The sequence below is a fragment of the Capra hircus genome, chromosome 18 (genome assembly GCF_001704415.2).
Source record: "Capra hircus breed San Clemente chromosome 18, ASM170441v1, whole genome shotgun sequence".
NCBI lineage: Eukaryota > Metazoa > Chordata > Mammalia > Artiodactyla > Bovidae > Capra > Capra hircus.
The window spans coordinates 57,836,050-57,854,800 of record NC_030825.1 but is presented as its reverse complement, the minus strand read 5'-3'; the positions used below and the strand labels follow the sequence as shown (position 1 = coordinate 57,854,800).

Sequence of the window (18,751 nt, the reverse complement as noted above, 5' to 3'; positions counted from 1 at the left end):
CTGTAGAAGGAAATGGCAGCCCACTCCAGTGTTCTTGCCTGGAGAGTCCCGGGGACGGGGGAGCCTGGGGGGCTGCCGTCTATGGGGTCGCACAGAGTTGGACACGACTGCAGCGACTTAGCAGCAGCAGGGTGTCACCATCAGTATCATCATGGCTGCTGTTGTAATACTGTAGCTCTACAGGATTAGGGGAGACCACCCCTCCCACCCCCGCCCTGCTCCTGGATCCTCTGTGTCTTCCCAGGGCTGCAGAAGACGATAGACCCTACCTAGCACCCCCAGCCATGAAGTTCAGCCGCAGTCTGTCTGTGCCTGGTTCGGAGGACATCCCCCCGCCGCCCACCACGTCCCCACCAGAGCCCCCCTACAGCACGCCTCCAGCTCCGTCCTCCTCCGGCCGCCTCACTCCCTCTCCCCGGGGTGGGCCCTTCAATCCCAGCTCAGGTGGCACCCACCCAGCCTCGTCCCCGGCGTCCTTCGATGGGCCCGGCCCCCCTGACACCCGGATAGGGAGCCGAGAGAAGAGCCTGTATCACAGCGGGCCCCTGCCCCCAGCCCACCACCACCCGCCCCACCACCACCACCACCACGCCCCGCCCCCGCAGCCCCACCACCACCACGCCCACCCGCCTCACCCGCCGGAGATGGAGACCGGCGGCTCCCCCGACGACCCCCCACCCCGCCTGGCTCTGGGGCCCCAGCCCAGCCTACGAGGCTGGCGGGGCGGCGGGCCCAGCCCGACCCCAGGGGCCCTGTCCCCGTCGCACCACGGCAGCGGGGGCGGCGCCGGCGGCCCCTCCCAGGCTCCGGCGCTGCGCTACTTCCAGCTGCCTCCGCGGGCGGCCAGCGCGGCCATGTACGTGCCTGCCCGTTCCGGCCGCGGGCGCAAGGGCCCGCTGGTCAAGCAGACCAAAGTCGTCGAAGGCGAGCCCCAGAAGGGCGGCGGCCTCCCGCCCGCCCCCTCGCCCACGTCTCCGGCGTCCCCGCAGCCGCCGCCGCCGCCGCCGCCGGCCGCGGCCGCGCCGTCGGAAAAGAACTCCATCCCTATCCCCACAATCATCATCAAGGCGCCGTCCACCAGTAGCAGCGGCCGCAGCAGCCAGGGGAGCAGCACCGAGGCGGAGCCCCCGAGCCAGCCCGAGGCCGCGGGCGGCGGGGGCGGCGGCGGCGGCTCTTCCGCGCCCAGCCCCGCCCCGGCCGTGTCGCCCGTGCCGCCGTCCCCCTCGCCCGTGCCCACCCCCGCCTCGCCCAGCGGCCCGGCCACCCTGGATTTCACCAGCCAGTTCGGAGCGGCCCTGGTGGGGGCGGCTCGAAGGGAAGGGGGCTGGCAGAACGAAGCCCGCCGGCGGTCCACGCTCTTCCTCTCCACCGACGCGGGGGACGAGCCCGACGGCGGCGACAGCTCGCTGGGCCCAGGGGCGCCCCCAGGCCCCCGGCTGCGCCACTCCAAGTCCATCGACGAAGGCATGTTTTCGGCCGAGCCCTACCTCCGGCTGGAGTCGGCGGGCGCCGGCAGCAGCTACGCGGGCTACGCGGCCGGCAGCCGAGCCTACGGGGGCAGCAGCGCCTTCACCAGCTTCCTGCCGCCGCGACCCCTGGTCCACCCGCTGACCGGCAAGGCCCTGGACCCGGCCTCCCCGCTCGGGCTGGCCCTGGCCGCCCGGGAGCGGGCGCTGAAGGAGTCCTCGGAGGGCGGTGGGCCCCCCCAGCCCCCTCCAAGGCCTCCATCGCCCCGCTGCGAGGCCCCGCCGCCCACGCCGCACCGCCACTCGCCCCACGCCCGCCACGAGCCAGTGCTGCGCCTCTGGGGAGCCTCGCCCCCGGACCCGGCCCGCCGGGAGCTGGGGTACCGGGCGGGGCTGGGCGGCCAGGAGAAGCCCCTTCCGGCCAGCCCACCGGCGGCCCGACGCTCCTTGCTGCACCGCCTGCCTCCCACAGCTCCCGGGGTCGGGCCCCTGCTTCTGCAGCTGGGGCCCGAGCCTCCCGCCCCGCACCCCGGGGTGAGCAAGCCCTGGAGATCCGGCGCCCCCCCGGAGGAGCCCGAGCGGCTGCCCCTCCACGTGCGGTTCCTGGAGAACTGCCAGCCCCGGGCCGGGGGGGCGGGTGGAAGGGCCCCCCCCTCGGAGGACGGGCCGGGGGTCCCGCCGCCCAGCCCGCGCCGCTCTGTGCCGCCCTCGCCGACCTCCCCGCGGGGCAGTGAAGAGAACGGGCTCCCCCTGCTGGTCCTGCCGCCGCCCGCCCCCTCGGTGGACGTGGAAGACGGCGAGTTCCTCTTTGTGGAGCCGCTGCCCCCGCCCCTCGAGTTTTCCAATAGTTTCGAGAAGCCGGAGTCGCCTCTCACGCCGGGGCCTCCCCACCCGCTGCCGGACCCACCCACCCCGACCACCCCCTTGCCCCCTGTGCCGCCCCCGGCCGTGGCCGCCGCCCCTCCCACCCTGGACTCGACCGCATCCAGCCTGACTTCCTATGACAGCGAGGTCGCAACGCTGACCCAGGGGGCCCCCGCGGCTCCTGGGGACCCCCCTCCGCCAGGCCCGCCCGCCCCAGCCGCCCCGGCTCCCCCACCCCCCCAGCCTGGCCCAGACCCTCCCCCGGGCACGGATTCTGGTATTGAGGAGGTGGACAGTCGGAGCAGCAGCGACCACCCCCTGGAGACCATCAGCAGCGCCTCCACGCTGAGCAGCCTGTCCGCTGAAGGCGGGGGCGGCGCAGGGGGCGGAACTGGCAGCGTTGGAGGTGGTGGTGGCGCCAGCGTGGCCGGTGGGCCAGAGCTCCTGGACACCTACGTGGCCTACCTGGATGGCCAGGCGTTCGGGGGCAGTGGCACTCCTGGCCCTCCATACCCCCCGCAGCTCATGACCCCCTCTAAGCTCCGGGGCCGGGCGCTCGGGGCCGGCGGAGGCCTGCGGCCGGGACCCGGTGGGGGACTCCGAGACCCTGTCACTCCCACCAGCCCCACTGTCTCAGTGACGGGGGCGGGAACCGATGGGCTGCTGGCCCTGAGCGGTTGTCCGGGATCCTCGACGGCAGGCGTGGCTGGCGGCCCCGTGCCTGTAGAGCCAGAAGGTCCGCCAGTGCCCTTGCCATCGGCCTCCTCCCTGCCTCGGAAGCTGCTGCCCTGGGAGGAGGGCCCGGGCCCGCCGCCGCCCCCTCTGCCGGGGCCCTTAGCCCAGCCTCAGGCCTCAGCCTTGGCCACTGTAAAAGCCAGCATCATCAGTGAACTCAGCTCCAAGCTTCAGCAGTTTGGGGGCTCCTCGGCAGCTGGTGGCGCTCTGCCGTGGGCCCGGGGAGGCAGCGGGGGAAGCGGGGACAGCCACCACGGGGGAGCCAGCTACGTCCCCGAGCGGACTTCCTCCCTGCAGCGGCAGAGGTGAGCAGGGTGCGGGGCTGGCGGTTGGCAGTGGAAGACAGAGGGGCTGATGCTGTGGGTACTGGAGTCCACCTCCCGCATCAACCCTGTCCCTTTAGGCGGTAGAAAGAAAACAGAAACCGGGCTGGCTTGGAGAAGTTTGCCCTTAGAGAAGCATGCTTTTCCAGGCACTCGAAATTTCCCTTTATCTCAGTAGCTTCTGTGATCTCCTCCCATCACCATGACAACCCACACTCCATGATGAACAAAGAGTGATGAACACAGGAGATTGGAGCACAACTTGCTGGTGTCCTTTCCTTGGTGGGTTGTCAGTTCTGACAACCCCTGAAATCTTCGAGTCCCTTTGAGCCCAGTGTTGGTTGAAGACAAGAGGCTTTAGGGCATGGTTGTCCTAAAGCCATGTCCAAGCATGGTTCTGGAGCTAGGTTTTGTTTTGTTTTGTTTTGTTTGGGGGGGGGGGGCTGCTTCCAGCCCTGCACTTGCTAACTGGGTGACCTTCAGCAAAGGAATCTACCTTTCTGTAGAAGGAGGAAGGCATAGAACTCACCTAAAAGGGTTTTTGAGGCCAACTGTACCATGAGATGGAGGAGAGGAGGGGGGGGGGGTCTCTTAAAAGGCCAATCAGGTATAGATGGAGGAATCTGGGAAGACGCAGAAGTTTTCCAAAGCAGCTAGCTAGTTGGAATCAGCTCAAAGTTCAAGCCCTTCTAATCTAAGGGAAAGTATAGTCACATTCCTGACCCAGACACACAGAGCGAGTGGAGAGAGGATTTTTAACCCTCTTGTCCTTCAGAGCTTACTCTAATTCTGCTCAAGGGTTTGATATCCTTACAGTGATATTCTAAGGTGGTTTCTAAGGTCTTTGAGATCTTAAGGCATCTCACAGATGACAGAGGAAAGGATGCTTAATTTAGTTGACCCATCCACCAATGACTGACTTGCCATCTCTGTTACCCGGTGCCCTTCAGGGGGAGAGGGAGGGAATCCCGAAATGGACAAAACAAGCAAAGCATATCTCTTATAGAGTTCACAGCCTGATAAGCAGAGGTGGAGGTCAGACAGGAAACAGTGATTGCAGTCATCCTAGGGAAAAAATACAATAATGGGATGGTTCAGGAGAGGTGTCTCAAATAAAAGGCAAGCTGAACAGAGACTGGAGGAGGGAAGGGAGCGAACTGTATGGCTCCTGGAGGGAAAAGAGCGCTAAGCTGAGGGAACCGTTCAAAGGCCCCGAGGCAGGGACTGTTGTGGAGGGAGCTAAAGGGATGAGGGGAATCCTTTTCTCCCCTCGTTTCTTCTCTCTTTCATCGCCCTCTCCTCATCTCTCTCTCTCTCTCTGTCCCCTGTCCCCTTCCATCTCTCTCCCCTGAATGCTCCTCCTCTTTTTTTGTTCCTCTCTCACCGTCTCCCTGTCTTCCACTCTGCTGTGACTTGGCCATACCCCAAAAGGCAGTATAGGGGAGTGGTTAAGAGCTCAGACTTTGGTGCCATATAACTGGGCTCTGCTACTTCCTGGCTGTGTGTCCTTAGGCAAGTTACTTAACCTCTCTGTGCTGCTGATAATAATAGTAACCTGCATCAGGGCTGTCACGGGGATTCCATTGAGATGCGATCTGTAAAAGCACTTAGAACAATGCCTGGCACACGTGAGCATCAGTAAGTGGTGGCGATTATTATTATTATCACTTAATGTCTCTTTTTCTTTCATCTCTCTCGACTGTCGCCCTCCCTGTCCTCTCACTTTTCTCTCCCTTCATTTTCTGTCCTGACATCCATCTTACCCCCTCGCTCGCTCCTTCCATCTCTTCCCATCTCTCTACCCCGCGCCCCTGGTCTCTCTTCCTCTCTCCCTGTATCTTGACCTCTGCCTCTTTCTCGCCCCACCCTCGCCCCCCACCCCACCCTTCTCTTCCACCCCCGCCCCGTATCACATTCCAGACTCTCGGAAGACTCCCAGTCCTCGCTCCTCTCCAAACCTGTGAGCAGCCTGTTTCAGAACTGGTCCAAACCACCTCTGCCGCCACTCCCCACGGGAACCGCGGTGTCCCCTTCAGCCGCTGCAGCCCCGGGGGCCACCTCCCCATCGGCTTCCTCCTCCTCCACGTCCGCCCGCCACCTCCAGGGCGTGGAGTTCGAGATGCGCCCACCTTTGCTCCGCCGGGCCCCCAGCCCCTCATTGCTGCCCGCCTCGGAGCACAAGGTCAGCCCTGCGCCCCGGCCCTCGTCCCTACCCATCCTGCCTTCCGGACCCCTCTACCCGGGCCTCTTTGACATCCGAGGCTCCCCCACCGGAGGGGCAGGAGGCTCGGCTGACCCCTTCGCCCCCGTCTTTGTACCGCCGCACCCCGGGATGTCCGGGAGTCTCGGCGGGGCCTTGTCAGGGGCCTCCCGCTCCCTCTCACCGACCCGCCTGCTTTCCCTGCCCCCGGACAAGCCGTTCGGCGCTAAACCTCTGGGCTTCTGGACCAAGTTCGATGTGGCTGACTGGCTAGAGTGGCTGGGCTTGGCCGAACACCGGGCCCGGTTCCTGGACCACGAGATCGATGGCTCCCACCTTCCCGCCTTGACCAAGGAGGACTACGTCGATTTGGGGGTGACCAGGGTGGGACACCGCATGAACATCGACCGGGCTCTCAAGTTTTTCCTGGAGAGGTGATGGCTGGCCTGGACGGACCAGCCCGTCCACAGAACCCTTGAGCCTGCTGGCCTCTTGACCTCTGACCGCCCCTCCCACCCAACCCAACCGTCCTTCTCTCCCCGGGCCAGGGACTCTGCTAGAACTGCGCCCTGACCCTTGTCTCCCAAGGCCGGAGGTCACCAGGTGGCCTGATCCCGGCCAGACATTTGCACCTCACAGGAGGGGGCAGCTGACACGAGGCGGTGTGTGTGTGTGTGTGTGTGTGTGAAGGGGTAGGGGGAGCGGAGGGGCGGTGGAGGAAATCAGAGAGGGGGTGGAGAAGGAGGGAAGGGTCGATTCTGGGGAGCGGGGGACAGACAGAGCCATAGAGGGCCAGCCCTGAGCCTGACCGCTTGGGGGTCGTCCCCCAGGCCGCAGAGGAAGGGGCCGCCCTCAGATTCCACCATCTGCCGCCCCTCTAACCACCCTTCCCCCCTTCTCTAAGCCCCTGGCTCTCCCCACCCTCCCCTCTCCCCAGCACACACAGCAGCCCCCGCCCCCCAGGCTCTTGCACGCTCCTTTGCACGCCTGCTCACCTCTCTCCCCTTCCTGGGCTACAATTTTGCACAAATGCGCCCTCTGGCTGTCTTGCGCGCTCCGCCTTGGCTTCCTCCGCCTGCCTTTGCTTCCGGCTCGCTCGGCTTCCCTGGCACACCACAGCGTCTGTCTCCCCACGCTCCACACCCCCTTGGTCTCAGACTCTTCCCACGGGCGCCCTCCCCCACTCCCACCCCCACCCCCACCCCTCTCTCCTGAAGAATCTCTGGGCCCTTGCTGCAGACACACTTGGGACACCCTTTCCCTCGCCCTCTCTCAGACCGTGCGCCTCCCCCTAAACTTGCGCCTCCGTTCTCCTGAAGCACCCTCTCCCCTTAATCCTGCACCCCCACATTCTCACTCTACCCACCCCTCCGTCTCACAGTGACACTCCCACGCTACCTACTTGCCCCTCCCCCCACCCACTGTTGCTTGCACCCTCGCCTCCCAGGAACCATATCTTCTCCTCTTTGCCAGGCTTCCCCACTCCCTCGCCCCGTCGTTTCCCAGCTCCTTGTCCATCTCCACTGTCAATTCTTTGATGCAGCTTCTTGCACGCCCGCTCTTGCACACGCATTCTCCCCAGCACGTCCCCTGCTCTCTTGAAGCCGTCTTTTCGTCCTTAACTAGGCTCTTGCACCCCGCAGCCCTGCCTTGCACGCTCATGCTTGAATTTCTGGTTGTTCTTGGGTAACTTTTACCATCTCTTGGAGAACTCTGCAGCCTCTTTCCTTTTGCACACTCATCCCATTCCACACGCTCTTGAGCCTGTATTATTGTTTCTTTTCCTGGCAGTTTTTTTTTCCTGCCCCCAAAGATCAGATCATTTGCACTCTGCCTGTTCTCTTAGCTCTGGACACTTTTTCTGTCAAGAGAAGACCCTGTGCACTCTCAGTTCCTGCCCACTTTGCTTCCTCGCTTCCTCCTCTCCCCGCCCCAGTCTGCCATCTCAGCTCCTCCCTCCTCTGACTTCCCGTCCATCCATTTTGCACGACGACACCGCCTCCCCCCCATCTCCTAAAACTTTCCGTCTCTCCCAGAAACTCCTCCCTCCAGCATGGCTGTCCCTTCCTGCACGCTTCCCTGTCCCTCTATTCCTAGGGCTTGGAAATTCTAAGCCACCCCCTTCCCCTGGAAAGCCCCCTCGCCTACTGTGGGCAAAAGGGGGAGGGCATCGCCCCTGATCCCCACCATGTTCAGCTGCCAAAGAAGGGAGCTCCCCCTCCTTCCCCCAAGCCCATTCCCCCTCTGCTGCCCCCTACCCCCGAGTGGGGGGGGGCGCTCCGTCCTTGGGGGGAGGGTGCTTGCAACCCTCCCTCCTTACCACGTCAGGGATCTGCGGGGAACCTTGTGGGAGGGTCGTGGGAGGGGGGAGGGGTGGCGAGGAGAGGGGCGGAGGTCGCGCTGGGCCCCTACCCGCCCCCTCCCCCTTGTCGGATGCCCCCCGTCCGCAGGGGGCCTGCGCGGCGCTCGTCTATCAAGGGCTTGTTCATTCTGGATGGGTGCCGCGGGGTTGGGGAGGGTGTGGGGGGTGGGGAGGGGGGTAGGAGAGGTTGGGCTGGGGAGGGGGAAGGTACTGGATTGGGGGCTGCGCGGGGCGGAGAGAAGCGACAAAGCAAAAAGAGGAACAATAACAAAAGAAAATACAAAAAAAAAAAAACCTAGAACACAAAAAAAAATCCAGAAAAAAAAAAAAAAAAACCTGAAATAAAGCCCGAGAATTGTCTTCCAAGGGGGGTTGGGAGGAGGAAAAGGGGGGCGGATGAGGACGTCTGGTTCTCGTTGGGACAGGGATCACACGCGTTCAAATCCACGGGGCCCCGGTCTTCCCTCTCACGGGCCTCGGAATTCACCCCTCAAGGGGTTGCGACCCAGGCGTCCATTCGCAGGGACTAGGGGAAGACTAGGGAGGCAGAATTATATCATGGGGGTTCGTCTCTACCCCCCGTCACCACCCTCCCCCTGACTCCCCACCAAGATTTTGCAGAGAGAAATGGCTTTTGTACCAGGTCATTCTTTATAATTAAACTCACAGTATCCACCCCCTCGAGCCGACCCCGCCTCCTTCCTGGGGAGGCAACTCCCCTTTTCCTCTGAGGTTCCGGGTGGGTATCCCGAGCCAGCGGGGCAGTGCGCAAGCGCAGCCGGGGCCCGCCCCCCTAAATGTCAGTCTTCCTCGGTCGGCTCCGCCCCGAGAGCCTCGAGCATGCGCCGTCGGACCAGGGAGCGGCGCAGGTGCAGCCGGTAATCGCTCAGCAGCAGTTCGTCGTGGCGCACGAGAGGATGCAGGTTCCCGCGGAGTCGAAGCCCCGAGCGCAGCAGGCGCGAGCGAGTCTGGAAGTCCGTGACCATGATGAGCCACCTGTGACGGGACAAGGCCAAGGGGAGAGAAGCGGGGCGGAGACAGAGGGGGAATCGCTGGCGGCCCCAGCCCCGCCTCTGGTTGCTGAAGAGTCCTTGCCTGATCCCTGAGTTCGTTTACCGACCGACTCGTCCCTCAACCCGTCGCTGCGTCCCTAAACTCGCCAGGCCTGCACTCTCGTCGGGGTCAATCTGTTCTTTGACCCTCAGGGGGGTCAGTCTAGGCTCTGTCTTCCCTCAGCCCGGTTCTGTCGAGTCTCCATATTTCTAAACCGCCACTGCACTGGCCGCCCCGCCCCTTCAGTGCTGCTCTCAGGCCTGGTCCCGCCCTCCACCAGACAGTCTAGACCCCCGGGATCACTCTGACCCCGCCCTGCAAGGTGCTCAGGCTCATAGCTGCTGTCCGGTGTTCAGACCCCCACTCCTCGGTCTTGCGCATCCCCGTCACCACCTGGGTCACTGAAAGTCTGGCTCCTCTCTCCAGATCCCGCCTTCTTTTCCGATCTCACCTGGCCCTGCTCCCCCACCGCACCCACTCTTGGCTTCGCTCCTTCTAGGCTCCCGTGTGGGTGCATACAAAGTCGTTTCAGTAGTGACCGACTCTGGTCCCTTATGGACCGTAGCCCATCAGGTTCCACTAGCGCGCCAGGCTCCTCTGTCCATGGGATTCTCCAGGCAAGAATACTGGAGTGCGTTGCCATGCCCTCCTTCAAGGGACCATCCCCACCCAGGGATGGAACCCGTGTCTCTTCTGCATTGGCAGGCGGGTTCTTTACCGCTAGTGCCGCCTTTCAGCCAGGTAGGGGTCCTTCTATCTACCACAACCTTCACTGGGGGCTCCAGGCCCCGCCCTCTCACTGTCTGTTCCCTCCCCGCCCCGCCCCTTGATGCGCTTCCTGTTGGCCCGCACCTCCTGGCCACGCCCACCCAAAGTCCCCGCCCCACCTCTCTCCGCCCTCACTCCCGGCTCCGCCCCCTCATCGTGTTCACTGCGGGCCTACCACTCCAGGCCCTTCACCCCCGCCAAGGACTCACCGGTCCCGGCGTCCGGCAGTCCCACAGATGACGTTCATGTTCTCAAAGCGGATGCTGCTCACGCGCCCACTCTCCATGGCCCCGGGGAACTCGGCTTCCAGGGCCTCCAGCACCTCCACGTGGGTAAGGTCCTCTTCAGGCTGGGGATGTCGGGCCGAGTTAAGTCCAGGTGCAAAAGTCCCCACCCTAGACCCCACCTGCAGAACCTGCCAGAGCGAGGAGGATAGGAATCTTTCAGGTAGAAAGGCATCTGCTGCCATTCTAGGTCATTCTCAGACAAAAGAATCAATCCTCACCAAGCCGATTTGCCAGAAGTCAATGAACAGTCGGCTGAATGATTCACCAGTTGGCCAACTTTGCCTATCTATTGAAAACTTTTCCAGAAACCTGCGTTGGATGGTGAAGTTTTGGCAGCCCTTGAAGATTTCCGCAAGGATTTAAGCTGTACATTTTTCTTTTTATAGTCATATTAGCATTTTAAGGACTGTTCCTTTGTCAATAAATAAGGATCGTGGGGGAGGGGTTGACATCTTGTCAATCTATTTAACATTCAGAAAACACACTGATCACTAACCACGTTTCAGTCTCAGATTGCAGTGTGGAGGGTGATAGCATATGTCATATATAAAACTGCCAAGAAGCTACAGTGAAATCAAGAAATTGGTCACCTCCTGCTAGACTTGGGTGTGTATGTTGAGCAGCGGAGGCGGGGATGGGGTTGTTTCATGTTCAAAGACACGAAGAGAAGCAATGGAGTGTGGACTGGCCTTGTCAACAAGAACGGTGATCCCTTCGTCAGGGTAAAGTGACACAGATCAGCCGAGGGAACATTCAGAGGCTTGTGCTGGCAAGCCTCATTTAATTCTCAAATTAAAGGGTAAGACCTTAATAGCTACCTCTGCTGAAGCAGGAATAGCCACAGAAACCATACACGGCGTAACCACTTCACTGAATCTGTCAAACACCTAAGCTTTTTAAAAATGAGTTTTTGCACTATCTGTCCATTTTACAGATTTTCCTAGTAAACGGATTAGCAGGATTCCCCCTGTCCTCTGTCTCCCTTCTCTCCGCCTCTCTCAGCGACGGCCCCTTTGACAAATTCACATTTTCAGCCATTTATCCTGGCGCCAGGCCCTCAGCTGCTAAGCTGTGGACCTTGGATTCAAGTCCTGTCCACCGCCCCAGCAGGGATCTGGGGTCACGGGCTGGGGGAGGGCCACTCACCGAGGTCTCCATGCACAGACAAAGCGGCTGAGCGGCAGGTGGCATAGGGAACTTCCGGATGCACGGGAGCTCTCGGTCCAGCGCCTCGTATTCTGCAATGACCTGACGCAGATACTGTTTCCTGGGAAAACAGCCAGCGGACAGGGACCTCCCAAGGTCAGGGGTCGGTGCCCTCAAGCTTAGAGAAGCTGAGGTCAGAAATCACGGGGCCAAGGACCACTCACGAGGATTTGACAGGTCTGCCCAGGCTCCGCGCCTGCATCTCCTCTGGGGTCTCTCGATCCACAAGGAGCACTCCTGGGGATGGAAAACCCAAGTACATCGGTTGCCCTGAGCACTCCTCACACCTTATTCTGCTTAAATGACATCACCGAGTGACTGGCTATGCCACTCCCAGGATAGCTCCTCTGCCAGTTATTCGGCTGTTGTGTCAGCCCCAGATTCCACCCTGCCCCACCCAGCTGTGGGATACCCCAGAGCTGGGACTCGCTACTAACCCCATTTCCCTTCCGACTTTTGGGGTCCCCTTCAGTTCAGTTCAGTCGCTCAGTCATGTCCGACTCTTTGCGACCCCATGAATCGCAGCACACCAGGCCTCCCTGTCCATCACCAACTCCCGGAGTTCACTCAGACTCACGTCCATCGAGTTGGTGATGCCATCCAGCCATCTCATCCTCTGTCGTCCCCTTCTCCTCCTGCCCCCAATCCCTCCCAGCATCAGAGTCTTTTCCAATGAGTCAACTCTTCGCATGACGTGGCCAAAGTACTGGAGTTTCAGCTTCAGCATCATTCCCTCCAAAGAAACCCCAGGGCTGATCTCCTTCAGAATGGACTGGTTGGATCTCCTTGCAGTCCAAGGGACTCTCAAGAGTCTTCTCCAACACCACAGTTCAAAAGCATCAATTCTTCAGCGCTCAGCTTTCTTCACAGTCCAACTCTCACATCCATACATGACCACTGGAAAAACCATAGCCTTGACTAGACGGACCTTTGTTGGCAAAGTAATGTCTCTGCTTTTCAATATGCTCTCTAGGTTGGTCATAACTTTTCTTCCAAGGAGTAAGCGTCTTTTAATTTCATGGCTGCAGTCACCATCTGCACTGATTTTGGAGCCCCCCAAAATAAAGTCTGACACTGTTTCCACTGTTTCCCCATCTATTTCCCATGAAGTGATGGGACCAGATGCCATGATCTTCATTTTCTGAATGTTGAGCTTTAAGCCAACTTTTTCACTCTCCACTTCACTTTCATCAAGAGGCTTTTTAGTTCCTCTTCACTTTCTGCCATATGGGTGGTGCAATTTGCATATCTGAGGTTATTGCTATTTCTCCCAGCAATCTTGATTCCAGCTTGTGCTTCTTCCACCCCAGCGTTTCTCATGATGTACTCTCAGAGACTCACAAATTTCCAGAGGCTTTCTCTTGCCTTCAGGATAAAGTCCTCCCCTGCTATGGGGACTCATTCCTCAATGTGTGGTCTGGGGGAGCCTCTCAGGGTCCCCTCCAGACCTACGGGATGAGAATCTGCATTTTAAACAGATCCCCTCTGAGAACCACCTGCCCTGCATCACGTATGGTCCCTCTGCTGAGCTCTCTGCATTTCTATCTGGCCATCCTGGCCTCCCTTCCATCCTTCCAATGCAGTAATCTCCTTCTCAAGTCTGTCCACTTAACAATAACTACATGTTTACAGTCCCTTTTGCAAAGCCAAACACCTTTTAAAGTTCTTTCCACTGAATCCTCACAACAACTTCTGAGGTAGTGTAGTTTAAGTTCAGTTCAGTTCAGTTGCTCAGTGTCCGACTCTTTGCGACCCCATGGACTGCAGCACGCCAGGCTTCCCTGTCCATCATCAACTCCCAGAGCTTGCTCAAACTCATGTCCATAGAGTCAGTAACGCGATCTAAGCATCTCATCCTGTCATCCCCTTCTCCTCCTGCCTTCAATCATTCCCAGCATTAGGGTGTTTTCAAATAAGTCAGTTCATCACATCAGGATGTATAATGAACCCAAATGTTCCAATACCTAGCTTCAGTCAATATCGATATTTTGCCAATCTTGTTTCATCTAGGGACTTCCCCACCACACAGAGAAGCACAGAGAAGTTAAGTGATTTTCTCAAGGTCACACAGCCCAAGCGATAGAATCATGATAAAAATCGAGCCATCTGGATCCAGAACATGTTCTCAATCCCCCAGGCTGCTGCCTCTCATCCCACTATTGTCTACACAACAGCTTCCTAACTTCTCAGCCTCTCTGTCTCTCTCCTTCATTCATCCCATCAGAATAGCACTTTTTGCTACTGTTTCTTGGTTTGTTTTATAGCTATTTATTTATTTGGAGCGATGCTGGCTCTTCATTGCTACATGGGTTTTGCTCTAGTTGCAGAGAGCACGGGCTACTTCCTAGTTGTGGTGCGCAGGCTTCTCACTGCAGTGGCTTTTATTGTGGACCATGGGCTCTAGGCATGCAGGCTTCAATCGTCACAGCACACAGCCTCAGTAGTTGTGGCCCACAGGCTTAGTTGTCCCAGGGCATGTGGGGTCTTCCCGTGGGATCTTCGCATGTGATCTCCTGCATTGGCAGGTGGATTCTTTACCATTGAGCCACTAGGGAAGCCTCAGAATACCATTTTGAAATGTAGATCCGACCACATCACCACCTCCACTTTCCTCAAAACCCTCCCAGGACTTCTCATTGTCTTCGGGATAAATTAAGACCGAGACCACATAGGACCAGACCCTGCTGATGTCTCAAGCCTGATTAGACAACATCGACCTCCTCACTTGCTGCATTCCAGAAACATCACCCTTCTGTGACTTGAACTCTCCATGCGCCCCCTCCTGCCACAGGACCTTGACACATGCTGTAAATCCACGTGGTGCTCTCTTCCCCCTCACTTAGCTCATCACGTCTCCCTGAGCATGTGAAGGGTTCCTGTCTTGAATGCATAATACCACGTACTGGCTGTCATCACAGCTGCCTTTTTACATTTATTTCTATGAGTCTCTAATTATAATGTGAACAACATAAGGTCAGGGGCTTGTCTTCTGCTCTGGGCACCTAGCAAAGCACCAGGCACCTACCTGTAAGAATTTACTGGATGAAGACTGAAGGGATATAATCATCAAATGCATTACAATATCTTTGTTTGGATCTTAATTAAAACAAACCAACTGTAAAAAATGAAAGTTTTTAATAATTAGGGAAATTCAAATAGATCCTAGATGAGATGATATTCAAGAAAAATTTATAAATTTTTGCTGGTTGTAATTAATGGCATGGTAGGTCTGTTTTCTAAAACTTGTTTTAAAACAAATTCGTCCTATAGAATGTCCCCCCAAAAATTGTGTGTGTGGGTGTCTAGGTGCAACAAGATTAGCAAAATATTGACAGTTATTGAAGTTAGGTATTGGAATGCATGGATTTATTAAACATTTTCTCTATTTTTGTGAATGTTTGAATTTTTCCATAGTAGAGAAAAATCTTTTAAATTCCTATCACAGACAACTTAGAAATAAAATTATATGCCCTGGAAAAGTGTGTGAAATGACTTGGAAAATGACTCTAGCAACATCAAAGTGATATGTTTAAAATGTGAATAAAACTGTTTCTTGTGAAATGTGGCATTGGAAATAAAGATTCCTAAATTACAACCATGATTTTAATATATTTGTTTCAATGTATATCCATAACTTAATAAAGGTGTACATTTATAAATGAGTACTTATTGAATAATTGAGTAAACATAATACTTCCAAACATCAAGAGACACCTCCAAGGCCTCCTGTGTGCCCTGAAGGATGATGCAGACAAAGAGATTAATGAGACCTCCACCCTTCCCTCAAAGAGCTTTTGGTGTGGTGGGGAAAGCGGTCACCGTAAAGTGCAGTACTTGCTACAGTGGAGGTGTCACAAGGTGGACAGTCTGGGGGCAATCAAGGAAGGCTCCTTGGAGGGGGTGATGTCTACCATGAGACTTAAGGGATACAAGAGGAATTTGCCAAATAAAGAAATGGCAGAGACCCTCCTTGTTAAAAAAAAAAGAAAGAAAGAAATTGCAAAGAAAGGGATATTTTATGCAGAAGCATCACAGGTTGTGTGGGTGGGGCACTAAGGCCTTTAAGCAAAAGAGAATATTCCCAGAATTCTCTTCAGGCCCAAAGCTAAAGAGTACTTCTTGCAATTGTAGGTTATTAATTATTTGTGAGATAACGTGTGTCATGTCTGCCTTCCTTGCATGAGAACAGCCTGGGTCATTTCATTCATTACTACAGGCAAACCACTTGGGACCCACAGGCTTTCTAATGGCCTAAGCCAAAATTTGCAACCTGACAAGCTAAAAATGTTACTGGCTCCAAAATACCACAAAGAAAATAGAGAAACTGAAATGGACAAATATTGATCTACAAAATGTTCCAACTGGTCAACTCAATGCCACTCACATTTTTCTAGAGCTATACATAAAGTTTTGATGCTTTCGGACTGTTAGAGTTCTATTGGTGTTAGAGAAGACTCTTGAGAGTCCATTGAGTTGCAAGGAGATCAAACCAATCAATCCTAAAGGAAATTAGTCGTGAATTATTCATTGGAAGGACTGATGCTGAAGCTGAAGCTCCAATACTTTAGCCACTTGATACGAATAACCGACTCATTGGAAAAGACCCTGATACTGGGAAAGATTGAAGGCAGGAGGAGAAGGTGATGATAGAGGATGAGATGGTTGGATGGCATTACCGACTGAATAAACATGAATTTGAGCAAACTCCAGGCTATCGAGAAGGTCGGGGAAGCCTGTCGTGCTGCAGTCCATGGGGTGGCAAAGAGTCGGACATGACTGAAGTGAACTAGCACAGCAGGGAGAAAACTCTTGAGAGTCCCTTGGACTGCAAAGAGATCAAACCAGTCAATCCTAAAGGAAATCATCCCTGAATATTCATTGGAAGGACTGATGCTGAAGCTGAAACTCCAATACTTTGGCCACCTGATGTAAAGAACTAACTCCTTGGAAAAGGCCCTGACGCTAGGAAAGACTGAAGGCAGGAGGAGAAGGAGACGACAGAGGATGAGATGGTTGAATGTCATCACCAACTTGACGGACATGAGTTTGAGAAAACTCCGGGAGTTGCTGATGAACAGGGAAGCCTGGCATGCTGCAGTCCATGGGGTCGCAAAAGAGTCAGACATGACTGAGTGACTGAACTGAATTGATAAATAAAGTATACTTATCAGGTGGGTGCCTCAGTCTAGGTTAGAGATGATGTGGGATTGGGGGAGGTCTCCAAACAGAAGAGGTTTTCAAAGGCACTAACAGAGACTGGAGGACAGAGAAACTGTCCATTTTGCCACTAGAGCATTTGCTGTGCCTAGCCTAGCACCTGGCACAGAGTAGGTGCTTACAGCCAACACCCAGAAAGGAGACCATGTCAATGATTTCCGTCCTTATTCCTCACTTGAGGAGTGTCCATTCCCCACCCATGGGAGAGATGGGAAGGGAACCAGGTGAGGCTCACCAATCACCAGGATCCTCAGAAATATCTCATCCAGTGTAAACCAATGCCTTCGACCCCTATGGCTCATCATAATTGCCTGGCAAGCAGTCAAAAACTATAGATGCTAGGGCCCCAGTCCTAGAAATCCTGGTTAACTGGAATCTGAAGTAGGATTAGATATAAATTCTTTTAAAACTTTCTCCCACCTGATGCATAGACCCAATGACTAAAATAATCATTATAATTTCATTCTTTTTCCCAGGCATTGAGACGAGAGTGAGTGGGTGCTTAGTGCCGGCCCATGAGATGTGAGGAGAGATTATTTGGAATTCTTAAGATTAAAACCTTTGGAAGTGATGCCTGGAACTTTGGCAGCCATTTGGTGACCATGAGGTATGCAAGCTAGTGTGCAAAAGGGATATATCCCAGTCTAAAAAGCAGGGAAACAGAAATCGGCTTCTTAATAACATTCACTGAGCTGCTGATCCACCCAAATACAAACCCTGCTCCATCTATAGTCTTTTACAGTGAGATAATGTCTTTCCTATTCTTTATACTGGGCTTCCCACATGGCTCAGTGGTAAAGAATCTCCTGCCGCCAAGCAGGAGACATGGGCTTGATCCCTGGGTTGGGAAGATCCCCTGGAGAAGGAAACGGTAACCCACTCCAGTATCCTTGCCTGGGAAATCCCACGGATAGAGGCTGGCGGGCTATAGTTCATGGGATCGTAAAGAGTCAGGCACAACTTAGCAACTGAACAACAATTCTTTATACTTCCTTAAGTCCAATTCTGTATTACCTGCTAGCCAAATGAACTGTCACCAAGATATTACTTTAGAAATGTTCAATGAGAAAATGAATGAAGGCATGAGCTGTGCTAAAGTAGAGCGGAAATAGGCAGCCCTGGAAGATGAGCCTGACAGCTGGCACAGGCTACACAGGGCCTCAAACACTGGATTGAGGGGCTGGCGCCCTATCCTGGGAGTGATGGGGAACATGGAAGAGCTGCGAGCAAGGGAGAGAAAGGGTTAGTGCTGGGTGTCAGAAAGTTTTCTCTGGAGCTATGTAGGGGATGGGCGGGAGGGAAGAAACTGGAGGCCAGGGAGTCAGGTGGAGAAAGTGTCCATTGGAAGATGACAAGCCCTGAGCTGGGGATGTGTGGACGGGGCAGAGAGAATGAGAACGAAGACAGGGTTAGGGACTGATGGCAGTGGGAGGAAACGGGAGTCGGCGGAACAATGCCTGGGGTCTGGATTGGGTTGGTCGTAGGGTTATTCAAAGATAGGAAGCAGGGAGAAGGAGTAGCTTCGGGAGAAGATGCTAAGTCCGGTGGTGGAGACAAAAAGGGTGTGAGGGGCCAGGGCAGGGAGTCTCTAGGGGCTCATGTCCTCCAGAAGAGTTGTTAAGGCCCCAGAGACTCATGGGAAATGTAGTTCCGGGTCCAGACCATTGGCCAAGGAACTGCAAAGGCTCACGGGAAATGGCGGTTTGCGGTCTTAAAGGGTACTGCCTAGTGGACACAAGAAGTTGGGGGTAGCTCTCTCTTTGGAAGGCCAGTAACTCACTCACGGCCAGGCCGCAAGGCAGGCTGTGACACAATGCTCGGATGACGGCCCTCCACCCCCACGCTTGCTTACAAACGCACAGTTACCTGCGTCCCTGTGCATGCCGGGGTTGCCCATGGCGGAGGAGCACAGGGGCTCCACCTCCTGTTGCATCCTGGGAAGGCGGGTGGGGGTTGTCTCAGGAGGACGGGGAGAAGAGCTCTGACTGGGCCACCCGCCCCAGCTCTGTCTCCCCGCTGCTTCCTCCCTCTTGTTCTTGAAGGCCCGGGGGAAAAATGTGGACGGCTGAGTCCACATGGGCATCCGGTTTCCTTTCATCTCTGGGACCCTCTGTGTGTCCCACTTCCTTCTTGCCCAGCTTCCTTTTTCTTCCTCAACGTCCCCCGGTCTCCTCGAGCCTCTTTCCCCACTCCTGACACTCGCACAGTCTTCCTCATCTGCTCCCCATGTCTCTATCCCACTCCCTTCCTCCCTCTTTCCCCATTTCTTT

At 56.2% G+C, this 18,751-nt stretch overlaps 2 protein-coding genes across 5 annotated transcripts in view; one reads left to right on the top strand and one right to left on the bottom strand.

The window, feature by feature from the left end:
- Nucleotides 1–8,625, top strand: part of SHANK1 (SH3 and multiple ankyrin repeat domains 1) — a 52,707-nt gene extending 44,082 nt beyond the window's left edge. For 2 of the 4 annotated variants that reach the window (XM_018062837.1, XM_018062836.1), the window contains exons 23-24: nucleotides 244–3,370; nucleotides 5,309–8,625. In XM_018062837.1, the coding sequence (XP_017918326.1) occupies nucleotides 244–3,370; nucleotides 5,309–6,026 (3,845 nt within the window). In that variant the 3' untranslated portion in view covers nucleotides 6,027–8,625. Of the gene's footprint in view, nucleotides 1–243; nucleotides 3,371–4,819; nucleotides 5,027–5,308 lie in introns of all 4 variants that reach the window. The other 2 variants (XR_001919543.1, XM_018062835.1) reach the window with 2 other exon arrangements.
- C18H19orf81 (chromosome 18 C19orf81 homolog) lies at nucleotides 7,094–18,414 on the bottom strand. Its single transcript, XM_018062900.1, has 5 exons — nucleotides 18,348–18,414; nucleotides 11,429–11,501; nucleotides 11,205–11,325; nucleotides 9,981–10,120; nucleotides 7,094–8,946 (listed from the first exon to the last, which is right to left on the bottom strand). Exons 1-5 carry the CDS (start codon nucleotides 18,412–18,414, stop codon nucleotides 8,751–8,753), a joined length of 597 nt encoding a protein of 198 aa, XP_017918389.1. The 3' UTR covers nucleotides 7,094–8,750.

Bases quoted from the DNA above. Each gene is read 5' to 3' on its own strand.
- C18H19orf81 (XM_018062900.1), bottom strand. From the start codon at position 18,414: ATGCAACAGGAGGTGGAGCCCCTGTGCTCCTCCGCCATGGGCAACCCC. The intron at 11,502-18,347 runs GTAACTGTGCGT...TTCCATCCCCAG, and splicing joins CGGCATGCACAGGGACGCAG to GAGTGCTCCTTGTGGATCGA. The intron at 10,121-11,204 runs GTGAGTGGCCCT...CGACATCCCCAG, and splicing joins GTCTGTGCATGGAGACCTCG to CCTGAAGAGGACCTTACCCA.